This window comes from Tursiops truncatus, chromosome 12 (assembly GCF_011762595.2).
Source record: "Tursiops truncatus isolate mTurTru1 chromosome 12, mTurTru1.mat.Y, whole genome shotgun sequence".
Lineage (NCBI taxonomy): Eukaryota > Metazoa > Chordata > Mammalia > Artiodactyla > Delphinidae > Tursiops > Tursiops truncatus.
Window position 1 is genome coordinate 81,177,068 of NC_047045.1, and position 21,870 is coordinate 81,198,937.

At 44.5% G+C, this 21,870-nt stretch overlaps 1 protein-coding gene across 3 annotated transcripts in view; it reads left to right on the plus strand.

The window, feature by feature from the left end:
• FNDC1 (fibronectin type III domain containing 1) overlaps positions 1–21,870 on the plus strand; it is a 97,520-nt gene that overhangs the window by 55,235 nt on the left and 20,415 nt on the right. For all 3 annotated transcript variants that reach the window (XM_073789799.1, XM_033867927.2, XM_033867928.2), the window contains 7 exons: positions 2,222–2,410; positions 3,865–6,468; positions 8,268–8,368; positions 10,295–10,406; positions 11,516–11,902; positions 19,491–19,559; positions 20,985–21,128. In XM_073789799.1, coding sequence (XP_073645900.1) covers positions 2,222–2,410; positions 3,865–6,468; positions 8,268–8,368; positions 10,295–10,406; positions 11,516–11,902; positions 19,491–19,559; positions 20,985–21,128 — 3,606 coding nt within the window. The remainder of the gene's footprint in view (positions 1–2,221; positions 2,411–3,864; positions 6,469–8,267; positions 8,369–10,294; positions 10,407–11,515; positions 11,903–19,490; positions 19,560–20,984; positions 21,129–21,870) is intronic.

A 21,870-nucleotide genomic window follows, 5' to 3' on the forward strand; every position in this document is an offset into this window, starting at 1 on the left:
AAATGTTAAATAGACTTTTTCCCTGTTTGTCAGCATTTTGAACAATTGATTTTGGGTGGGGGGGTGCTGGTTGAGGAAAATATGACCTTAAAATAGAAAAAAAATACTGTAGATTTAAAAAAATGAAAATAGCATAGAATATCCACAACTAGTTAAATTTTAAAATGGTCTGTTGAGAACATTAAATAAAAGCACAGATAATTTCTTTTTAATGTAAAAACATTCAAGAACCTTTTGGAAGTCTATCTGGAGACACTTAAAAGGGTGGTGTTGAGGGTTCCCCTGACATCACCTATACAAATGTACTCTAAGGCTACTTTTTATTGTTGCTTGATTTTGGAAGAAAACTATAATATGGAAAGTTTGTGTAAGCTTAAGAAAATTCAGAAAATTATCACTGATCTTCTTTGAGAATTTCTTAATTGAAGAAATTGGGTGGTTCTGTTTTATAGTCAACTGTAAGTTATCTCTTCTGACCTATAAGGATATCTTTTCACTGAACGGTAGAAATTACGGAAGGTGGAGGTAGGACAGTATTTTCTAAACTTAATGCTTTCTCACTTCCCACGTTTTGAAAGAATATATTGTACTATTCTTGTTCATTTTTTCAGTGGAATAAATCAGAAACAAATGAAGAGAAAAAATAGTTAGGATACCCCGTTTTTAATCGTTCTTTTTATGACAGTTTGAACATTGGCTTCTGTATCATTATTGTGATGCTGAAAAGACTTCTGAAACTTGAATAAAGACACGTTTTAGCTGACTACCTTTTTATAAAAAAAAGTTATGAAGTTATTAAAAATAAATCAGTTATTGCTCCTTTGGTGACCTTATTACCTACCATGCCACTTATTTTTTTCCCCTCTCCCACATCTTAGTTTATATTTATAGCTCTTTGGCAAAAGAAGCTCCCTGGTAGTCAATTAAATATTGCCAGAAGTAATAAATAGCTACTGAGTTTTTATGTCCGAAAGAACTCATGTACCTCACTAACCTAAAGGTGTGGTGGTGGGATTGTAAATTCATAATTATCCTGGGGCATTTTTTTATGCCTGAGAAATAGAAAACATAATAAAAGAATATACTTTGACATGGTTAAATTTTTTCCAGATGAATTGAATCCACAAAAAAAAAAAAAAACCAGAATTACAAAATTTTGTAGACAGTGGGTTCTTTTAATTCTTACTTTTGACCACCACAAATGACTAGTTTGTTCATTTTCAATGAGAAAAGAATGCTGGGTTTTTTTGTTTTTCAGACAAATGTACTTTTTAAAGATTAGAGCTTAGGGAAAAGGACAGATCATCCAGGCTCCCCTAGGAAGTATGATAATTGCTTGGTCATTCTGTAATTTAAATTATTTTTCTTGGTTACCTCCTACTCATATTAATTTGATAAGTTTTGTAAATCTTGAGTTCATTGGCAGGAAAATAGGCATGACAGTTTTTAGTTGAGGGTGAAAATTATGCTTTAAAATGTGGCTTCCTTATGTTGCATTTCCATACAAGCATAGAGATATATTAGTCCCTTGGACTGAATTTGCTATGATTTTCAAAGGCCCAGGGCATTATATATTTATAGATATAGCCAATTAAGGATGGAGACATTAAACATCACATAAATCCATGACTCAGCAACTTTTCCTCACAGTTTTAAATACTGTGAAAAATCTTTATCCGAATATATTAAGAACTTTCATAATTCCTACAAAAGTGAAATTATATTCCAAATATGGAATTTATCTGGCTTAATGCACAAATGCAGATAGCCCAGATTAATAAAATGGAACTCTTAAAGGTGTCAGCAGCTCTTCAGAATCAGTTCCTAGGAATTGTCATTTTTTTCCCTGTGGTTTCTTGTCTTCTGCATACAGTCTGTCACAGTAAATTAGTAAATAAACACAATGAAGAAAAAACCCAAACACAAGGGTAAATATTTTTGGTAAGTGTATGAAGACTGGCCTCCCGGGGTCCATGTATTTAGTTTGCTGTAAACGGAAGGTTGCTAGCTGACTGACTCCGTAGGCCCGTCTGGTAGCCTGATTGACTTGTCAGTTCGCCTTCTACTGTGTCTTTATGCTCCAGCTACTGACTTGGCGTGAATCGCTAGAGAATTAATTTTAGTAATGCACGTTCTAATTCATCCTGCCCATACAGTCTGTCTACTGGACACAGGACTGTTTTCAGTTTCCTCCTTCCAACCGTCTGCCAAATCATTTCAGAATACATTCTTTCATACGCCCCGGCTCTCAAACCATTTGGAGCAAAGTCCCTCACCTATCCTGGAGAGACTACTTCTGCCCTAGTGGATGGTCTGCAGCCTGGGGAACGCTATCTTTTCAAAATCCGGGCCGCAAACAGGAGAGGAATGGGGCCTCATTCCAAAGCCTTCATTGTCGCTCTGCCAGCAAGTAAGTAGACATTGTGTATTTGTGGCTCTCTTTTTCTCTCTCTTCATTACTGCTAATTGTGGTGTGTTACTTTGAATCGTGCTCTTGGGTTTAGAACTGCTCTGTGGATGAATTTTGGGGTTAAGGTACCATATTGATGTCTGTAATATTTTTGTGGTCCCTTTAGAAATTGGTCTCCCCAAACGCTAAAATGTTATTGATGGCTAACAGCATTAATTACTATTATAATAGTAATTATGAATTATGTAGTAATTATGTGACTAATATATTCATTATGTGATTCATCTTATATCATTGTGTAATTTGGGGTTTACGATGACAGGGAAAGAACATTTTTAGAGGCAGAATGTGACATTTTTAGTTCATTTTAATGAATAAATGGCACATAAAATTTTTATAGTTTGTATGCCATTATTCTGGGGTGCAGCCTTACTCAGAAGAATTTCAGTTACCTTGTTTATCTGCTCAGTATCAAACCCCAGCAGGTTAACAAAAACCAAAATTGGAGCGGGGTGTTTCTGGACTGTGTTTTCTTTCCTGCTTGTCTGCATTTGCACCAGATATTGGGAGCTTCCTCCTTCATTATATGCTGTGAGGACCCACAGTATACTGCAATATTACACAGTTCTATCATTAAAAAAACCTGAAATAGATGAAGTTTGCTCTCTCTGGATCCCCCATTGCTATACAAGTCCTTCTCCCCTTACAGCATCCCTTCCCGCATTCCATCCTGCTCTCAATAAAGGGTAAATTATAGGGTACACATAATATAATGTTTTGCCTACCCCAGGGGTCTTTTTATTTTAGGCTTTATTGTGGGATTACAAATGTATCCATCATAAAAAGGATTTTAAGCAAGAAAAAAGCAAGTAAGGACATGTTATGCGGAATAGGGGACTCTTTGTAATGCCTCAAAAATTACAAATTTGTAGCTCGCCCCAGTCATTTGCAAATTATACACGACACATCTCCGTATAGCTTTCAGTATAGATCATTCAACATTTTGTGCCAGGCTTGTGTGTATTTCTTGCCTACATTGTCAAGAATGGCTATAATGCACTTGTAATATCTTGACAGTTATATTAAGAAAGTCCTATATAAGATTTTGTGCTTACAAAATCAATGAATTACTTCCAAGCACTCATTTCAATTACTTCCAAGTACTCATCACAAGCCTGAAAAGCCCGGCTTCAAATAAGACGTGGCATACATAGCCTGATTCAATTTATAGAAACTCAATACACATATTCTCTAGGACTATATTACTTACAGCAAAATAGAACTTTAAAAGAGATTTGCTGTAACTGGGAAAGCAAGTGTCAGGTCTAAAGGAGGAGAAGTCATCGATTATTATTACTAATTTTAAACACCTCCATACTGCCATCTTACTCATTTTCCGTTGCATATCTTTCATATTTCTTCTTTGACATCAAACTCTTTAAAATCTATTACAGCCCCTACCAGTGAGTCTGATGTTCAGCAGAAAGCAGACACGGAAGATCCTCACGAGCCTGAAAAGCCCGAGCCGTCCTCATCTTCGCCCAAAGCTCCAGCTTCCTCAAAACACACTCGTTTGCCTGTTTCTCCCCAAGGGAGAAACGTCAAGAACCTGCTTCTTGACTTGAAGAACAAAATATTGGCTAATGGTGGGCTGCCCAGGAAACCCCAGCTTCCCCCTCGGAAGAGTGAAGGGGTGGATCCTCAGTCGACAGAAATCACCGAGGAGGAAGTGCTGGATTCCCGAGGGCACCCGCCAACCTCGCCCTCGGAGACCCAAGGCCAGAAGCCCCAGCAGAGACCACCAAGTAGACCTGTCCACCCGGTCCTCCCTGCGGGGCGGGCTCCGGGGAGAGCCCGAACGCCGGGGCTGCCCCGGAAGGACGGCGCGGACAAGCGTGGCTCGTCGCCCGCCTCTCACCCTCGCCCAGGGGCGCCCCCCTCCGCCTCTTCGGTCCCAGCCACACCCCCCGAGGGCCCCGCTCACCGCCCTTCCAGCTCTGATGACAATGACTCCGTGGACCAAGAGGAGGAAGGGCCAGCCGCAGGCTCCCCGCAGCCGCCTCCCCGGAGCGCAGCGCACGCCCGGCCCGCCCTGGCGCCCGGCCGGCACCCAGCCTGGGGCGCCCTGCGCGACGGAGGCTCCGCGAACCACGGCATAAAACCAGCCTTGCCCTCTCGGAGGGCGCCCCACTCTGAGGATGGGGAGGAAAATTCCAGGGCTTCAGGCCCACCCGCGAGACTGTCTCCATCCCACGGGGGGCCATCTCGGCTGCTGCCCACCCAACCACAGCCCGGGCCCCCGCTCTCCAGGGGCTGGAAGGATGGTCACGAGGCCCCAGCCGCCAAGTCCACCGCGCCGTTACGGGCTACCCAGCCCTCCTCGGCCTCCTCTCGTCTCTCCTCAAGGACACAGGCCTCTGAAGGCGCAGATGACTCGGACGGCGGCGGTGACAAGGATGCTGAAGAGAAAGGGAAGCAGGCTGAAGCCACGGCCCCGACATTTCGGTCCCGGGCGCCTGTCTCTGGACATTCCAGTGCGCTCAGGAACAGGCCCTTCGCTGCCCCCGGCAGATATCCACACAGGTTTGGCGGCGGCCGAGGACCCCGGTTACGGCCCTCCAGCTCCCCGCCGTCCACCGTGGACCCCCGGGTTCACTCGAGGGTGAATTCTCACCCAGCTTCTGACCACAGGCGAGGCTTGGGCGGCCATGAAGACAGCGAAGAAGAGGCAGGGGACGAACAGCCGCTCCCGGCCACCGTGGCGAATGACCACGCGTCTTCCTCCTCCGGGCAGCTTGTCTCCCGGGGTGCGGACCACCTGAGAAGAGGCCCTCAGAGAGCGGCGAGCCCGCAGCGGAAGGAGCCCCTCGAAGAGAACCCCAAATCCGCGGGGACCTGGGCAGGGGCGCATCCTCAGGCCAAATCTCCGCCCTCTAAGGCGCAGGATGTTCAACAGAGCACCGACGCGGGCGTGGAGGGCGGCTCTTCCCAAACGCAGCTGTCTCCTGCGCCTCGCTCGCAGCACCACCGCGGGACCCGCGTGCCCCGAAGGATGGGTGCCGGGTCCGCCGCTCCGGAAAAGCAGCCTTCATCGGCCGTCTCCGCGTCCCAGCAGCAGCCCCGCGGCCCGCAGAGCAAGGAAGAAGGGCGTCCGCCTTCCAATCCCCAGGCCGGGCGTCCCCACCCCACGTCGCAGGAAAGCGCCTCCTTCTCAGACCCTTACTCGTCCAGAGGCAGGCAGTCCTCCCTCACGGCGAGCTCCCAGGGGGGGCTTCCCGCGTCTCCCCAGAATCAGAGCGAGGATTCCGACGACAGCTCAGAAGCGGAGACCAGGGGCATGCGGGCGCCCGCATACTCGGCGGCTGCCAAGGTCGCCGCCCCGTCCCTTCCCAAGCACCGCCAGGTGGAGGCTCAGGCAAGAAGCGCCGGCGACAGTCACCTCCGCAGACCCTTAGGCAGGCCCGGCAACCTCCACCCCCAAGCCCGCCCCAGGGTCCCCGGCAGAGCAGGGCCCCAGGCGGTGGGGAAGAAGGACGGTGCGTCCCAGGCCACGCCACCCAAAAGGGAGCCCCTGCCGTCAAAATCGCAGCAGTCGGTCTCGGCCGAGGAGGAAGATGAAGACGTGATGTTTTTTAACGGAGGAAAGGACAAGGACCCACTGTCTTCCTCTGTTCCAAAGTGGCCCTCCTCCTTCATCCCCAGGGGCGGCAAGCACGTGGATGGGAACATCGCTAAGGGGGAGACAGAGCCTGCTATCGTGCTTGCGCCTCCCAGAGTGAGCTCCCCGCAGGACAAGAACGCCACCCCAGTGAAGCGTCCTCTTTCTCCACCTCCGGGCAGCTCCCCGAGAGCCACGCACCTCCCGCCCAGACACCCCCCTCGCAGCCCTGCCACCCCAAGTCCCACGGAGGCCCCCCCCTCCCCGCCGCGGTTCACCACGCGCGCCCCTGCCATCTACTCGTCCACCACCCCTATGCTCTCCTTGCGCCAGCGCATGATGAACTCAAGATTCCGGAACCCTTTCTCACGTCCGCCTGTGAGACCCCCTTCCAGACAAGGTAATTTGTTTTTAACTTAACGTTTTCTTTACGGTTCTCAGCAGGGTTCGTAGAAATTCCTGAGAGCCTTTTATTTTATCGAGCATCTGCTCTGTCCAAGCGTTGTGTCAGGAGCTTTGCAGATGTAACATGAGCGCATACTCATAACCATCGCCTGGGTTTGCATTGCTTCTCCTGGCCTTCAGATGAGGAAACCAGTGCTTAGGGGTCTGAGTGGTTTGCTGGAGGCCAGACAGCTGTGAAGTGGCTGAGCTGCAATTCCATTCCCAAACACTAACTCCACAGCTCTCGGCCATTCCGCTATCCCATACTGCTTCTTTGAGTTCCTTAATGTATGCTCTAAATCTGAAAATATGTCGTAGCCATGATGCCAAACTCAGGTTCCTGTGTTTTACGTTATTTTTACCTGTCCCTGTGCCAGGGCATATTAAGGAGTCCACAGGAAGGAGTACCTCCCTGTGTGGGCTGGATCGTGTGCTTGTTGTTCTGCATATAAAACCCTCAGCTGAAAATACCCCGGGACAAACTCAAACGTCTTGGGTGAAGATTGCTCAGACATTGCAATCAGTGAATGTTGCTTCAAACCTCCAGAAAAGGCATGTTGAAGATGAATGTCACACAGCGGAGTAGCAGGCCGATGTGTGACTTAGGTTGAGGACAGAATGTAGGCAGCTGTGAACTGGAGTCTACATGGACCCCAGGGCAGGACCTAAGGTATTTACCTGAAATCTGCATTCAGTTAACTGGTGCCTTACCCTCTCCTTGCATGGAATCAGGGCTTACTAGAACACTTTTGAATGAATGTATTAATATTTGTTAATCTGTGCAATATATTGTTAATTTAGCCCAGCTTAAAGACATAGAACAGTACCCCACGTGGAGTTCAGTTTTCCATTAAAACGGACTCTTTTACACAAACCTAAGACCCTGACAATAGAAGTAAAACCCACATTCCCTTGTACATAGAAAAAACTCAATAAATTTTAATTTTTCGTTAACTATTTGAGCGAGAGAAATGTCTCTGACCTGCAGATAGCTGTCAGGAAGCCCAAGCACTTTATCTGGTGGGCCAGGCTGGAGCAGAATGCTCCCAGTGGAGGCCTCAACCAAACTGCAGCTGATCAGAAAGGGTGTGAGGTGAAGAGAGAGGGCAGGTGCCAGGAGCAGACAGACAGCAACTAAGGCCAGCCAACTGGGCCTGCCACTTCCTCTCTGAACAAATACTACCCAAGCAGCCCCACTGAAGTCGAGCTTTGAGTCAGCTCTGGGTTTATGCTCTGCAATTGATGAGCGAGACCCAAGTCAGCTAGAAATAGTGAGCGTGTTAAGTATACTCTGTGGAGGAGAACAGGACAGCATCTCGTACACTTTAGAGAGAATTTTCCCCATCGTTCCGACTCTCCTTCCCTCTCCCTTCCAACTGGCTAAAATAAAGCTACAGCTACTAGCTTTAAGGTCTTAAGCCTTATCTGGAAAATTTACTTATGCTGAGCACACTTATTCCCCCAGTAATGTCAGAAAACTGTGACTTTACCATACTTTTCATAGGCATTCATATGTGTCATGTACAAGTCACAATTTAAGACTATCATTATCTAATATATTTGAGCTATTGGTTTAAAATTCTGTTTAGTGTTCCTGTTTGAAAAGATGTGTTACTAGATATAGTTTGGTATGAAGCCAACTTTCCAGGAATGTTGAATTTACCAGGTTCTGTTGTTGGATTTTTTTTTGTTTCTGTTTTGTTTTTTGTTGTTTTTTTGGTTTTTTTTTTTTTTTTTTTTTTTTGTATTGTGTAGGTTATAATGGAAGACCAAATGCAGAAGGGAGAGTACTTCCTGGTAGTAATGGAAAACCAAGTGGACAAAGAATTATCAATGGTCCTCAAGGAACAAAGTGGGTAGGGTAAACTTCTTTACACATACTGGTTATTTTCATGCTGTTGGGAAGAGAAAAATGGTGGGCATTGTATAATAAAAAACGAAGCGGTCTTTTTTTTTCTTCTCTAGTTTTAACCACTTGTGTGTCGATATACTTATACTATATTGTTTCTTCCAGTGCTCAGAAAAATCCCTGATTCTCCTGAGTAACGAGTTTGCTTTCTTCTCATAACTAATTAGGTCAGACATGGGCCTTTGTTCCCATTTGCTTTGATAGGTTAGGAAGGTCACACAAATGTTTGGGCCAAACAGTTACAGAAAACCTGAGGCCCAGCCTCTCAAATGAACTTCTGTTTTCCCACTCCTGCCTGATAGCTTTATTTTATTTCTTGTTATTGTTCGATTAAAGAGTATACATATTTTCTGTAAATTGTCTCAAATCCTTTGTAAAAGGAAGCAGGGTAAAAACAATTAAACAAGCCAAAAATCCCAGAATCAAATAGGCAGTTTTTAATCAGATCACCTTTTGAATCTTCCAACAATTTGACCAAAATAAAAAATAAGTATTAGCGCTTTATGTATGTTTAAGCTAAATGACTTTAACTTCCTGGGGTTAAGATAAATGTTTAGGAGTTTTTGGTGGGTTGGGGGTGACAGGCAGAACACCTTACAATGTTCAGAGTTTTAAAATATTTTTTCAGAGAGTCAAAAAATTATTTATAGTAGAATTCCCAGTCAAAACTTCCCATTTAAAACAATAAGGTTTAGGAAAACGTACTGAAGAACTTCGAAGAATTTTCAGTCACAGGTGACCTAAAGATCCATTTTATCATTTCTCAAAGGAACAGAAATTTATGGAAGGAAGGATGCATATTAAAGCGAAGCGTCATTGTAAACAATTTTGAATTGAAACGGTGTGGAGTAGATTTCAAAAGGAGGGTTTATATAAATAAGTTTTATTTTAATTACTGAGACAGCACCCAACAAAGTGGCCTGCTTGCAGGGGCTCCTCCAATGGCCTGATTGTGCAGAGTCATAGTTTGCAAACATTGGTGAGCATCGGAATCCCTGGGGGGCTTGCCAGTGCGGTCTGGGTAGGGCCAGGTAATTCTCATATCCGACAAGTTCCCAGGTGAGGCTGGGGCAGCTGGTCCAGGACCACACTTGGAGAACCAACAGTGTAGAGCATGAGTTGTTTCTTAACAGAGGTAATAATACCTTTTGTTCAAGTTTTATAATTCCTTAGAATATGAACATTTTGCATGCATACTGTATTAAGCAATTTAATTACAAATTAAATTGGTTTTGTTATAGCAGCTTGGATTTTTAACACTCACAGCTAAATAGAAACATGTCATGTTCATGGCAAGAAGTTAAAACAATTCAGAAATATATGAAAAAGATAATACGCATCCCAAACCACTTCTTAGAAATAACCCCTGTTAACAGTTTGGGATATAATCTGTCCAGCATTTTCTCTCTGCACTTTTAAGTTTATATACACAAATGAATATATTTTAGTTTTGCAACATAATCAGTCCTATAATCTAAGTCTGCATCAGGATATGTCAATAAATATAGAATTTCCGAATCCTTTTCATGGGCTGCATAGTATTTCACTGGATGGATGGGCCATAATTTATTTAATCTCTTTCCTCTGTTGATGAACACTTAGGTTGTTTCCTACTTTTTACATACTACAACATATTAAATGGTAAAAGTATTTTGAACATCTTTTGAATATTTGAGAAACTTAAAACAATTTACATATTATATAGATAAGCAATTATAATATGAAATGTGACTGTTCCGTACTTTATTCTTATTAAACCTTATGAATGATGCTGACAAAATAATGTTTCCTATTCACATATGTTCATGCAGTTGGATTAAGGTGAACATTTTGAAATGTTCAATATATCTTTTAATCTGTGTCATGGATATAGGTCGTGGATCTTGATCGTGGGTTAGTATTGAATGGAGAAGGAAGGCACCTCCAAGATTCACAAGGAAATCCCCTTCGAGTTAAACTAGGAGGAGATGGTCGAACCATTGTGGGTAAGTGAGAGTGTTTTTTAAGGAGCAAAAGTGTCCTGACTTAGCTGTAGAGTGACAACTTCTCTCTTTCTCCTCCTACTCATTTTTTTTTAATTTTTTTTATTTTTTGCGGTACGCGGGCCTCTCACTGTTGTGGCCTCTCCCGTTGCGGAGCACAGGCTCCGGACGCGCAGGCTCAGCGACCACAGGTCACGGGCCCAGCTGCTCCGCGGCACGTGGGATCTTCCCGACCGGGGCACGAACCCGTGTCCCCTGCATCGGCAGGCGGACTCCCAACCACTGTGCCACCAGGGAAGCCCCCTACTCATTTTTAATGGGGGCCCTTGAGCCATGTGGAAAGGAGGTGCCTCAGAAGGGGGCAGAACTTAGCTTCTTCCCTGATCCAACTGTCTTCTTACAGACTCTCCACCCTCTAGAAAAGGTGGCTCTTGACTTCATTCTTGGGATTGGGCAGCCGAGAGCAGGAGTCAGCAAAGCAGCTTCTGAAGCCGAACCCTGTCTGCTGCCTGTTGTTATACAGCCTGGGAGCTCAGAATCGTTTTTACATTTTTAAATGACTGCCAGAAAATCCTGGAATGATAACATCTGTGACATGTGAATCTTATGTTAAATTCACATTTCACTACCCATACGCAAAGTTTCAGTGGAGCATGGAAACATGCATTTGCTGGTGTACTGTCCGTGGCTTGTTTGCCCGGTAGTGGCAGAGTTGAGTAGTGGCGTCATAAAGCTTAAAATACTTACTCTCTGGCCCTTTACAGAATAAGTTTGCCACCTTACTGTCCACAGTAACACTGAAGTCTTTAGGGGTAGGAATGAAGAGGGGGAAAGAATTACTTTCCTTACTGGAGACTTCGAGTTATTGCAGGTAATGGGGCATAACAATGAAATATTTATATATTTATATAAGCTAGTACAGAGTAATGGATAATATAAATAGCCTAGAAATTTCTGGATAGCAGCAGATACTGCTCCCTCACCTGATGTCCCTTTAATTATTTCTTTGCCTTTTACTGATGAAAATAGAAGCCTCTGAGAAGACATTTTCCACTTGCTTTTCCTGTGTCCTTTCACTTTGTTGCACAGATTTTGTTTGATTTTTGTTTCAGATCTGGGAGGGACCCCCGTGGTGAGCCCCGATGGCCTCCCCCTCTTCGGGCAGGGGCGATATGGCAAACCCTTGGCCAGTCCCCAAGATAAGCCCATTTTGAGCCTCGGAGGGAAGCCCCTGGTGGGCTTGGGGGTCGTCAAGACAACCACCAGTTCCTCCACCGCCAGCACGCGACCCCCGACCACCACTCCCCCTCAGCCCACCACGACCAGCACCACGCGCCCAGCGACCACCCGAACCACTACGCGGTCAACCACCACTACCACCGCCCCCGAGCCCGCCGCTCGCATCCCCACCTGTCGCCCCGGGACCCTGGAGCGACATGACGAGGATGGCAACCTCGTCGTGGGCTCAGATGGGATCCCGGAGTGCCACCCCGAGGAAGGTAACCGTCTTCGTTGTGCCGGTAACTCATGTGATGGCGCGCTGCGTTGCCGACTAGGGCCGCAGAGACAGCGGGGCGGTGAGTGGGGTTGCACAGTGGAGAGGCAGCGGCAGGCACTTACAGCTCACGGGGTTTACTGACCGCGCTGTGTCACAACTAGGATGGTCAGACTCAGCAAACAAAAATACTGCGTGGGACGTGCTTATATGAAAGCTTCTCTACAATTCAAATCTAGGTGGGCATCCTCTGTTTTATCTGGCAACCTTTGTCACCACCCAAGTCAAAAATCTGGCTGAAACATGGGACATTGTTAGTTTGGACCAGTGTGCTTCCCAAAGTGTGTCCCACTGGATATTAGTAGATTAGTACTGGTTATAATAATAATTAAAATATAATAATTATTATTATTATATAGTAATTTTTTTAAAAGGTTCTGTGATTACCTGTGTGATGTAAACAAGGTTAAAGGAATTTCTTACTGTTGGACTCTAACTGTTGAATAGTCTCATTGTGAATTTTCAAGTAAAGTAGCATTTCCCAAGCATGTTTGATCAGCAGTCCCTTTGGAAAACGCTTATCCTTGCGTGGCAGCAGGGGCCGTCCACTGGCTAAGACTGAGCCCTTTCCCTGCTCTGGGACACCCAGCCAGGGCTGTCCTGCGCCCCTGCTGTGTCATCCTGTATTTGCCTCAGGCTCGAGAAGGCAAATTCACCCCCTTCCCTCGGGTTGAAATGAATTGCAATGCAGGCTGTAAAGCTTCTGTCTTTTTAAGCTAACGCAGAGTGAAGACCCTTCATTTCAGGAAATCACACTCATGCCCCGAATTCTTACATAGCATCATTGACCTGATAAACCCAATCAGTTTGAACACGAATGCTGTCTCCAAACTGGGAATTCTGTTTGAAGTTAGTCTTTCCATGGACAAGTTCTGAAGAAACAGGAACATTTGACATATCTGAAAAATTCACACCAAAGAACAAGGAACACACTGAAGAAGAGGACGATTGGGAAGAAAATTCTCACACTACCAGCTAACCCAGTGAGTACAAATTGGAATTTACCTTTGGGTTTCCGGTATGAAAATATTATGTATCTTCCTTACTTCTGCGTACGTTGATGTGTTTCATTTTTTTAATTGAAGTATAATTAGAACAGATATTTGTTTAATAATTGGTTGTAAACAGAAGAGTGACTATTTTGGATTTGGTTCTAATTACTACTACTGTTATTATTAATATTTTACATTTTCTTTTGTCTCCTCTGATGTAGGCTTTATTGCATGTTCTTTGCATTTCCGTTGTATTTCGGGGCTTTTTAGTTGGCATGAAGGTCCATATTTTTCTTGGTATTTTTGTTTCTTCTTTTCTTTGCAGATCATGCTAGAGATGTGTATTTTTTACTTCACTCCTGTCCATTCGTCTGATAGCCTAGCCCAAGCCAAATTAGTGTCCAAGTGTTAATAATAATTTATCTCTAAAAGCAACTAGACTCCAATAAAAATAAAAAAAGAAAAAGAAAAAAGAAATGCAATGGTAGTAAAAAAAAAAAAAAAGTAACAATTTACCTCTAGACAGCATTTCGAAAATAAGTACAAAGTCTTGGAAAAGCAATTAAATTTGGGGAGAGCAACCTATCATCCTCAAACAATATCATAATGTACTATAATTTATGATTTTAAAAATACTTCTGTATGGCTTACCTTCCTTGTTTATTTCTGCTGCTCCACTAACAACTTCATTAAACATTTTCTTCCTAGTATCATTTCCAATCATCATTGTTTTTATTAAAAAACATCTTTAATAATAGCTTTCTCGAGACAGAAATCACATACCATCAAGTTCTCCCTTTTAACGTGTACAGTTTTTAGCAGATTCATAGAGCTGTGCAACAAGCAGCCCTATCAAATTCCAGAACATCTTCATCACCCTCCAGAACGAGCCCTAGACTCATTAGTAGTCACTCCCCATTCTCTGCTCCTCCCAACTCCGGGAAACCACTCATCTACTTTCTGCCTCTATAGTTGCCTGTTCTGGACATTTCATGTAAATGGAATCATGTGAAATGTGTCCTTTTGTGTCTGGCTTCTTTCAGTTAGCATAATTTGTTTTCAGGTTTCCTCCACATTGTAGAACATGTCTGTACCTCATTCCTTTTATTGCTGATTAATATTCCGTTGTGTGGAGAGACCACATTTTGCCCATTTATCAGTTGATGGACATTTGCGTTGTTAACACCTTTTGTCTATTATGACTAGTGCCGCTGTGAACATTCACGTACAGGTTTGTTGTTTTTTTTGAATTCCTGGTTTTAATTCTCTTGTGTAGAGTTGCTGTGTCGAATGGTAACTCTCTGTTTAGCTTTTTGAGGAACGACCAAACTGTTTTCCATCGCAGCTGCACCATTTTTATTCCCACCAGTAATGTATGAGGTGTCCAGTTTCTCTCCATCTTCACCAACACCTGTTACTATCTGTCTTTTTCATTCACAGCGGGTGTGAAGTGGTACCTCATTGTGGTTTAGATTCGTAGTTCCCTAATAACTAATGATGTTGACATAGCTATTTTTTATACTTTCTGTGTATAGGTTCTGAAATTGAAAGTGAGCATGATTAAGTCTTGTGTCTAGGTAAACCCTAATTTAGGGAATTCATTTGATAAATGTTTCTTTATCATTGTACCGTGATTTCATTATGAGAAAGCCCGTGTGGTAATTTGAAGAGGATGGAGTAGCTCTTGTTTTTGTTTTTCTGGCTTCATTCATAATTTTGGAAAATAATGTCAGCAAATGATCATTAATCATCTACTCCACATGGGTTGGGTTCTGTGGGAAACATAGAAAAGTCGGTGACGTAGCTGTGCCTCTGAAACCTCACAATCTAATGCACAATCTACCTGAAATTACAGTAGATAGAAACAGCTCCCTCTCATCAGGAAACCAAGTTGTTTACGGCAGAGCAAGATGGGATAAAGATCCGTTTCTGCAGGCCTGAGGCTTTGGTGTCTCGTGTCTCCTTTGGTTCTCTCATCTCTGTTGTCAGGTCTCATCAGTTCCCACCGCTTCTTCCTCCGTCACATTTCTTAGACTTCATACCTCCATTGCTAGGCTGACCCTATTGGCCCAACACTCAAATGATTCCTCCTTACTGGGCTTCCTTACACCAGCCTCTGTGTGCCTCCTACCCAGATGTGCAGCTCAACACACACTCCTTGAACGTGACTCATCCAAGCACTGCACTTGCCTCAGAAATAGAAAGCACGGTCCCCGCTTCCTCCACCACTGGAACGCAACTGTCAGGGCTAATCCTGGAGAGAGGTAGAGGGGGAAGGGAGCATCTTAAGGGGGAATTGGCTTCTAAAGACGGCTCGTAATTAGAAAATCACAGTCAAAATTGTTCACGAAAACCCTCTGTATTATCTGTAAAGTACAGTGGAGCTTGCCATTTCTTAGTTGAACACGTTCCAGTGGCCTCGACCTGCAAAAACACATCCTGTAAATGGGACAGTGATCCTCAGGACAGATGCTGATGTCAGCGGAGCGACGGTCCCAACTCTCCCCCTCACACTTCACTCCCAGTACCACCTGTACCGTGTCTCCCTGCCTCTTGCTCTGCTCTCGTGTTCGTGTTTTCTCTCCAGTACTTTTCTTGTTGTATTCGGTGTACAGTGGGCCCTCTGTACCGCGGGTTTCACATCCACGGATTCAACCAAACTTGGATTCCTTGTACTACTCTATTTTATAAAAAGGACTCGAGCATCCACAGATTTTGGTATTCACAGGGGCTCCTGGACCAAGTCCCAGTGTACATCTAGGGACGACTGTAGTTCGGTTTATAATGCACACCCACAAGTGCTGGGGCTCCATGTGCTTACAACCAATGTTTATTTACCAGGCAAATTGTGGCCATGGCACTTTGCAACCTAGTGACCTGAAATTGCTGTTGTAGGGATGATGATTTAGAACCTGTGTTGTGATCCCTGAGAGAATACCTCCCCTTCCAAGAGTCCCCTCTTCAACCCCCATATAGCCGACCATTTGTCATTATCTTCCATTGGCAAAGTCCTAACATTTTGTTTCTAGCCCTCCAATTTTAAAATCATCTTTTCACGTCTCTTAGTCTCGGCTCCCCTGGTTAAATCATGTCCCTCTTTCCCTTGAAAACACTGCTTTAAAATAGTGTTTTGGGAATAACCTTGTGTCATTAAATCATTCCAGTCATTTAAGCATTTGTTATAGAGGCCATATTGTTTGCATATTCCTGTAAGCATAGATGCATATTATATGCTTGTTTCCAGCGTATTGGTGTTCTTTCTCTCTCTTACACACACACACACACACACACACACTTTTTTGCTTGCTATGACTTCTCTATTAAATAATAAACTCCTTGCAGTAGAGAGAGCATCCTCTGCTTCATCTCAGATTCCTCATGGTACCTAATTATGCAGCTTTGGATATCTATATCATACCCCAAGCCATAGGCATTCTCTGTTTTCTACTGAGAAGTCTTTTACCAGCGATCCTTGTTTTTCAGGTTCCGTTTCGACAGCAGATCTGATGGTATCGTGTGTGTCTGGAAATGTTACGAGCCAGCTGAACGTCTTCAACAATTTGTAACGTGACCTTGGGGCATGTTTTAGAAGACCATCAGTCATCGTGGAAAACAGTTCCCTCCTGCCACAGCTCACTCTCGAGACAGAAAATACACACAGAATAATTGAAAATTCACTTGAGCTGGAAATTGAAAATTCACTTGAGCTGGAAATTGAAAATTTCACTTGAGCTGGAATTGAAAATTCACTTGAAAATTCACTTCAAATTCAACCAAATAATTTGCAAATATCCTTGGGTTTCAAACGGCTGGAATTTACCTTCTCTCTAAACTTCTAATGAGAATCTTTTTTATAGTTTAAAAAATATATCTCTGGAGCTAAGACCCGAACATCTTACGCTCATTTTTTTTCATGACTGTTTGGATAAACTACTCAGAAAATAACCTTGAGGACCACATGGTTGGTGGCTGGCACCTACTTTTATACGAAGAGGTGGAAGCTTTTGACATTGATTCTGGGTTGGCTTATAAAACATCCAGTTTTATGTAGCTCCAAATGCTTCAAAATGGCATTCAGGTGGGGCAAATTCTGAGGGTCAGCTTTTCCCCCCAAATTGTAAAACTGTTTCATTACATCTGCAAGTTTCTTTTACTTGGAATCAAGATGGTGCTCTTTTAGAAAAATTATGCCTGACTTCATTTGGTCTTAAAACAAAAAAAGGAGCACTAAATCACTAAGTAGGATGTTTACTTTTGCCAGAAGACTTAACTGTCACTCATCTCAAGAAGTGATCCAAGTTCGCAGGTGAAAGGCATCGTGTCTGTGGCCTGGTGCTGGACCAGAGTGTTTCAGCTCCTCAAGGAATTGTATTTAGTATCAGGAGTCCATGAAAGAAACCCTATAGTTTCCCCTTTTCTCATTCACTCCGGGAGGCAAACATTGTACAGTTTATTCATTTTGACCTGAGCAAGAATAATAATGAAAGGAAATGAACCTGAGCTGATAATGAGGTGAAACAAGACTACGTTCTTGAAAGTTAAATGGACACAGGGAGGAAGATGGTTTCTGGGACACAACAGCCAGGTAACTCCAAACGTTAGGTGGTGTCAACCTGAAAACTGTCTAATTGAAACCAGCCCAGAAGTCATTCCTCTTGGATCCAGACATATTGACATTGGAATGACCTAAAAAAACATCGCGTCTAATCGTTTTTCTCGAAATGCCCATCCTGAAAGGCAGATCATTTACAACTTCTCTTTGTTGACTTTCGTTGGCCCTGTCAGAACATCCCCAGCCTCACCACCTCCATGGTGAGGCAGGTGGGGGGGCGTGTCACGGGCCTCAGGTGTATGCGGGGCTTTTCATCGCAGAGGGGCCAGACAGGCGAGGCAAGGTTGCCACTGTCCTCGGCTGGTGGAGTTTGTTTCGGCAGCATCGCACTCCTGAAGTTATTCAAAGTAGGCTCAGACAAGGCTAGTAGAATGATTACATTGGTGTATCTCTCAGGAATGATCAGTGATTTCCTAGCAAGAAAACCATTCAAAATTGGTGCCTGTACTATTTTGAGTGAAGGGCGTCGGTATACTTTCTAGTTCAATTCCCCTTTCATTATGCTGCGGAATGACGATTCTAATAAAGTGCCTTAAGGTTTACAAGCAAAAGATTGGTTAGTCCAACTTTTAAACAGTGGCAGCAGTGATGAAGTATGAAGAACGTAGTCTTTGGAGCCGAGGCCTTCAAGTCCAAGTCTGTTTCAGCGCTTTATCCTTTACCAGCTGTGTGGCTCCAGGCATGGTATAAATCCTTGGTGTCCTTGGATGAGAAGTGGGTGTAATGAACCCCATTTATCTTATGTGAGGATTCACTCGAACAATATATATGTGACAGTGCCTGATGCCCAGAAGGCAAGTGATAAATCCTAGTTCCTGCTTGCTGTACCCTCACACCCCCTCTGCCTTTTAAGTGTGCCTTGAATTGAGAGTTCCGTATAATTGCTGTGGCTTCAGGTCAAAAGGAAGAAAGGAATTCCTCTGAATTTTTAAGGTGCCTCAAGATCTTACCGGCTACAAAGAAACGGTCTCCTTTTTGCAGCTGCGTTTTCCTCCCACAGGTCGAGAAGTAATATATTGATCTCCTCCCACCTTCTCAAAAAAGCTTCTGCTGAAAGGACCCAGATGGTGGACGCAAAAAATGTGGTTTTTGCTTTCACTCACCTTTCTTAACCAAGTTGTCATCCATGCTCGTGATATCAGTTCAGTCATTAATAATAGTCATTTTAACCATGGTTCTTATAATTAGGGCTTTCTGGAAGACATCAAAAAATCACATATAAAAGTCTATTAATTGCATTTAGAGGATAATTTTGTAGTCACAATAGATCTCATGGTTTTGTAAATAGAGCCCTACCCGTTTGTAAAGGAGTTTGTAGTCATTGGAATATTATTTCCAAACTTCATATGCAAGTTAAGAAGTCTAATCAGTACAGATTTACCTCCTGAGTCGGTGAGGGAGGCTGGGAGCTTAGAGGGGCAGTGAAGCCAGATTGGGAAAGAGGAGAGGCAGGAGGTCACCCTGCTTCTGGAACATGTGAGTGGCAGGATCCAGGGGTTGGAGAGAATGAGGGTGCCATGAACAAAGGAGCTCCCGGAAGAAGGGGTTTTGTCCCCATCCTGGGTACCAGCTGCCACTCTCTGCTCTCCCAGAATGCCTGTTCTCAGGCCTGCAACATCCCGGGCCAGGGGGAGCCTGGGCGCCGCAGAGGTGGGAGGAAGGTCAGGAACAGCCCCTTGAGCTGGTCGGGGATGCTGGGGAAGCATCTTTGTTTCGATCCTTGAGGGCGCCCCAGGGCCCTTTTCTGAGTACAAAGGAGAGAAAATCTGGGTTCCAGCTCCCTTCCTTCTGAGGAAGCTGAGGAGCCCCTGGCAGGGGGCGCTTACTCCCCTGGAACCATCATGGGGCTGGATCACTGTGCCCTCGGCGTGATGCTGAGAAGAAACCCTGGGGCGTTTGCTGACCCTTCCCCTCTCCTCCTTCACTAGATGAGTTCTCAGGATTGGAGACCGACACGGCAGTGCCCACGGAAGAGGCGTACGTGATCTACGATGAAGGTACTAATGTTTTTAAACACATTATTTGCATACTTTTCTGATGGGAGAATCTTATTTTAATGACTAAGTGGATGACTTCAATTTCCGTTTCCTTCGGAACTCAGGGGTGGGTGGCAATGCTTAGGGAAGGGTGGTTATACCGTCCCCCTCCAAGCTACCCCCCAATACAGGTTAACCTAAAGGAGAACAGTGTTCTTGATACACAGATGCAGCTTGCAGACCAGTTCCCTGAGCCCCCCTTTCCCTCCCTCTCAGCCCCTCCTTCCTCTAGAGATCCTGGAGCTGCTTCATTCTGAGCCTTCCTGTCCCCCATCCACACCGTTAGTAAAATGACGTGGTTTAACCAGGTCTCGGCCTCCAGCCTTGACTCTTCCCATTCTCATTCTTTCCTTCCTCTCCTTTTCTAATTACATAAAAAGATGCAGTGCTCTAGATGTGCTGATTCGTTTTTTTTTTTTTATCATAGCCTGTTTTCATGTCAAGGTAAGTTTCTAAGATAAAGAATACACACGCCTTGCATGGCACCTGGAACACTCACTCCATCAATGGTAACTAATCCTGTCATTGTACTTACGACCCTGCGATGGTTCTGTGTGTTTTGTAAGTTGCCTCCGAAATTGAAGGAATTCACGTGGAAATCTTGTCCCCACCCCAGTGCTGGCCTTTGACACTCGGGATGTCTGTCCCCATTTTTGTGCTCTGCCTGCCTGCTGCTGTCTGTAGTTCCAAGGCTCTTAAATCACGAATGTGGGAATAATGTCACCTTTGATGCCATCACGATCGTTCCATGTAGTGGTATAATCCCCCAGTTTTCAAAAAAAAAGGACTTAAAAGAAAAACAGATGTGAGAAAGCAAAGGAAGCTTTCTTAGCATCTTTGAAAATAGCACCTTTCTTATGGTTTGGAGCTGTTGAAAGGGAGCAGAGTTTTCATTTTTGTTAACGGATTAGTTCTCTGAATAGGATTAATCCTACACCCCTCCCCAGAGAAAAGCCCATACACAGAAGATAAATTTTTTAAAAAATCAAGTTTCTTTTCTCATGTGAATTTTTTATGGCTTTAGAAGGGAAAATTATTTAGGCAGAGAATGGTCTTGGACCAGTAACAGGAGCCTGCAAAACGGGGTGAATTCTAAGTTTCTGTCCAGCTTTGATTCTAAAAATCTCATTTTTCTGGTCATCGTGTTTCTTTTCTTCCTTCCTTTCTTTCACCAGGAGCTGCTTTTCCGGGAGGACTGAAGTGGGAGGAGATACTGTTTTGTTAGCATCAAAGTCTGTTCAGGCATAGCATTTATTCCACGGAGCGGTGGGGTGCGTGCGCGCACGTGCTTCCGTGTAGAGATCAATCTTAAGAAGGTCTCTTTTGAGGGTACACGGTGCCCCTTTTCTGGAAGTGCCCAATTACAAAACCATCGCATCGTTTCAGATTATGAAGCTGAGACCTCAAGGCTGCCGGCCACCACCAAGCCCTCCACCCCTGCTGCCACTCCTGCTGTCATCCCCCCAGAAGGCTCCATCAGTTCCTACCCTGAAGAAGAGTTCGATCTGGCTGGAAAGAAGCGATTTGTTGGTAAATAGAACTTCCTGAATCAGAGAGCCATGGGTTTTAACTTTCGTTCCTTGAAGAAGAGCACAGCTGATCCCTTGGACTGGCCAAGGCACTTGCAGCAGTGGCTTATTTTCCCGGATGAATTTTCCATTTGGGCTGATTCAGCAAGTCATTCCTGTTTAGATGCACATGAGCTTGCTTTCTGCAGAAGTCGGGAGGGGGGATGAATGCAGGAGAACGTTTGGGATCCGACAGAACAGAGTTCAGAGAGGCTGCCTTGTGTGGACAAAGAGGAAGGAACACTTTCGATAATCACCAGTCCAGGTAGTACGAGTATTTTTACTGTAGCCAACTTTTCTGAGATGAGACTTCCACTAGGCCTTGCCTGCACTTCATTAACTTCTTCCTAAAAGATGAGCGGTTTACTGAATTGGGCTACTTAGAGTTTCAAAGAGCTGAAGCTGTTTTCCTTTAGTTTTTTTTAAATTAATTTATTTATTGTTGGCTGCGTTGGGTCTTCGTGGCAGCGCGCGGGCTTTCTCTAGTTGTGGTGCGCGGGCTTCTCATTGCGGTGGCTTCTCTTGTTGCGGAGCATGGGCTCTAGGCGCGGGCTTCAGTATTGTGGCTCACGGGCTCAGTAGTTGTGGCTCACGGGCTATAGAGTGCAGGCTCCGTAGTTGTGGTGCACGGGCTTAGTTGCTCCGCGGCATGTGGGATCTTCCCGGACCAGGGCTCGAACCCGTGTCCCCTGCATATGCAGGCG